Here is a 3537-nt window from a genome sequence, read left to right on the forward strand (position 1 = left end):
GGTAATGAAAGGCGGGGTATAAATCCAACCTCTTCTTCTTCTCTCTCTTCTCTGTGGTGCCCACCAACAACCTACCTGGTGCCCACTAAGTGTTTGCAAAACATGGGTGGGGCCAGGTGGGGCTCTTGCCTAGCACAGCTTCTGGTTGGCCACTGGAGATCTGATTTGCTGTGCAGATTAAAATAACGTTTCGGTGGCAGCTGCCACCACAATGTTGGTTTCATTCTCTCTCTCTCTCCTCTTTTCCAGTGTATTTTAAAAGTTATTCCTCTTCTCTCCTACAGTTGGACCATCTGTGTGGGGGTGGGTGTGATCCTACCGCCCGCTGCGGCCATTTTGTGGTTGTGGCCACCACCGTTTGTCAGAATTCTAACGGTGCCTCCAGGCTCAGAAAGGGGCCCCTGCGTGTAGATCTAGTGAATAAATAGCTGTGATGTTTTTCTCCATAGCAAGAAGCTTTCCTCAATGCAAGAGGCCTTGTGCTAGAAGAAAACGCCACCGCTAATGGAATGGATTGACAGGATCCAACCCAGCGTATCCCGTTTTTTTGTTTTGCTGCTCCCCAAAATTGCCACTTAAGAATATTCTGTGTATATTTCCTCCCCACTGAACGTCAAACTAACTTCCCCAGCCTCGTCTGCTGTGGGCAACCACCCGGCTATCCTGGGGAGTGTGGATTGCATGGTGTTGTTAGCTAAATAAATATGCGGTGCCACTCGCCAGAGTAGTTGTGTTTAACTACAGACCATATTTCCTGGTGCTGCTATGATTTTGGCTTATTTGAGGACCTAAGTACATGTTACCACATGTAAGAGAAACCTGAAGGCTGTGTTTCCTAGAAGGAAGGACACAGTTTGGACTCTCCTAGAAGGAGACGGTTTGGAACAGGCAATTTGGACTCTCCTAGAAGGAGACGGTTTGGAACAGTCAGTTTGGACTCTCCTAGAAGGAGACGGTTTGGAACAGGCAACTTGGACTCTCCTAGAAGGAGACGGTTTGGAACAGGCAATTTGGACTCTCCTAGAAGGAGACGGTTTGGAACAGGCAATTTGGACTCTCCTAGAAGGAGACGGTTTGGAACAGGCAATTTGGACTCTCCTAGAAGGAGACGGTTTGGAACAGTCAGTTTGGACTCTCCTAGAAGGAGACAGTTTGGAACAGGCAATTTGGACTCTTTGTCCCTGTCGGGCACTTCTTCAGCCCAGATTGAGTCTCCTCAGTTGCTTTCCCCCCTTTTGGTTTGAAATGTATGTCAGTGAGGTATAGCTCTGCTATCAGACCACCTGAGTTTTTTGAGTGCTGTTTTGTATGATAAATAGAAATAATAAATATAGTAATATGTGGATATTATTATATTTGTTGTGGTTTTTTGTTGGTTTCTCATACTTCCCGGATGTACCTTTTTATTGTACTTTTTGCTACACTCGTGTTCAGAAGCAGTGAGGCTCTGAAATGCCAAAAATAAGGGGTAACCACGTTATCACCTTGAAGCTCTTGTGATCGCTCAGAGACTTTTGGCTGGCCACTCTCAGGAGCAGATTGCTGGGCTGGACAGGATATAGGTCTGATCCAGCAGGGGTCCTTTTGCTAGTACTGGTTTGAGAATTTAATCCACAGTTTACCCTTCTGAGAACTGGATTGCAAAGCAACTTGGGAGCTCTGTTCCCTGAGCTGCTGGAATGTTCACGATCATTCCTTTCCCAGCCCATCTGTATCATATGCTTCATTGCCACCAGGACAATACAATATAAATTCCATCCTCCGAGGTGAAAGTAGGTTAGCATTTGTTCTTTGATGTTTTCTTTGCCAAGCCTTATCTCTGATTAGCCCTTTTAATGTGCCAAGACCCTGTGATTATCTTGCCAAAGCGTCTGCACTATAAAACGATGCAGACTTGATGCTTCTGGCAAGCACATAATAAGGAGTTAATCAAAGACTTGTGCCGTGCATTGGCTTGCACGCATTAGCATGCATATGCTTGGGCACCAAGCCATCACTGGTAGATATCTGGAAGAGCTGCATTGATTCATGTATGTTTACACGAGTGTAAACAGTCAGTGATCCCAGTTCATTAGTAACTGCACATTCAAATCCATTTTACGGTTTGTAGGGTGATCTGTTTTATTCTGTTAAGTTACTCTGTTATGTGTCTAAATCTGTTCAGCCGTGTCCCATTCACTTGTAGTAGAGAGGTGAATTGCTGCACATGGGAATTTTGCTGCAGTCGGGGCAGATCCAAGCCTGTCATTGGGATCTTTCTGGGGATGCAATGGGGAGCCAGTTTGGTGTAGTGGTTAAGAGCACAGACTCATGTCTGGGAGAACTAGGTTTGTTTCCCTACTCTTCCACATGCAGCTGCTGGTGTGACCTTGGGTCAGTAGCAAGTTCTCTCAGAGCTGTTCTCTCAAGAGCAGTTCTCTCAGAGCTCTCTCAGGCCCACCAGCCTCACAGGGTGTCTGTTGTGGGGAGGGGAAGGGAAAGGGAATTTTAAGCTGCTCTTAGACTCCAAGTGAAGGGCGGGGTATAAATCCAATCTCCTCCTCATAAGAACATAGGAGAAGTCAATGTTGGATCAGGCCAATGGCCTATCTAGTCCAACACTGTCACACAGTGGCCAAAAATACCTGATGCCTTCAGGAGGTCCAGGCGGAGGTCCACCAGGAGGTGGTTGTCATCGTCGTTGTCCTCCTCCTCCTTCTTCTCCAAAATATGCATCCCTCCACCTGCGAGGTCCACCAGGAGGTGGTCGTCGTCATCGTTGTCCTCCTCCTCCTCCTTCTCCAAAATATGCATCCCTCCACCTGCTGGTCTAGAAGCGAGGAGAGCAGGCAGAACATGGATCTCCCCACCAGACATAAGTATCTGGAAAGGAGAGATTACCCTCTTTGAGAAACCTGACTCAGAAAAGGTCCCCTGATGGCCAGAATGCCAGAACAGAGGCGGAGCAGACTGACAGACAGCAGTACACTTCCTGTTCCCCTTTGAACGCCTCCATGCCGAGGTCTCCATAACTGCCCAAGAATGGACAGCAACCAGAAGGGTGCGGACAACTGGAAATGGGAAGTACTACTCAAAGTGCACAGAGAATTGGATCTCTGAAGCCACCCAGTAGGTGGACTGTGGCAGAGATATATTGCAAGTGGGAAGTTTCCAGCTCTGGCCATTGGTGTTCCCATTGGAGACGGAGGAACGGAAGCCACAAGAAATTAGGAACAGGCCACTGGGAACTCTCAGGGATGTGAATGCCCCATCTCCTGGGGTCTAAATCTGTTGTCCCACATCTATATACTAATAGCGAAGGCGCCCCCTGCGTGCGGATATCTAAATCCGCAAATCGGGGGCACCTGGGGGGCAGGTGTGCAGAAAAATATGAAAAGTTGGAAAAAATATTTAAATTACCTAAAAAGTAAAAATTAAAAGAGCGTTTCCTGCACATGCGCAGAGAACGATCTGGGAACTGGTGGGCCGGTGTCTGGAAGGCACTCAGGCCTCGCCGCCGGAGCCGCGGGGATGGGGGAAGGAGATCGGCGAGGCCCA

The 3537-nt window shown here is 47.9% G+C and overlaps 1 protein-coding gene across 1 annotated transcript in view; it reads left to right on the forward strand.

Annotated features, from left to right (window-relative positions):
* The first annotated feature begins 3021 nt into the window (after window positions 1-3021).
* Window positions 3022-3537, forward strand: part of APCDD1L (adenomatosis polyposis coli down-regulated 1-like) — an 18812-nt gene continuing 18296 nt past the window's right edge. The window contains exon 1 of the mRNA XM_015423352.1: window positions 3022-3040. Coding sequence (XP_015278838.1) covers window positions 3022-3040 — 19 coding nt within the window. The remainder of the gene's footprint in view (window positions 3041-3537) is intronic.

The sequence above is a fragment of the Gekko japonicus genome, unplaced genomic scaffold, assembly GCF_001447785.1.
Source record: "Gekko japonicus isolate JY-2015 unplaced genomic scaffold, Gekko_japonicus_V1.1 scaffold1580, whole genome shotgun sequence".
Classification (NCBI taxonomy): domain Eukaryota; kingdom Metazoa; phylum Chordata; class Lepidosauria; order Squamata; family Gekkonidae; genus Gekko; species Gekko japonicus.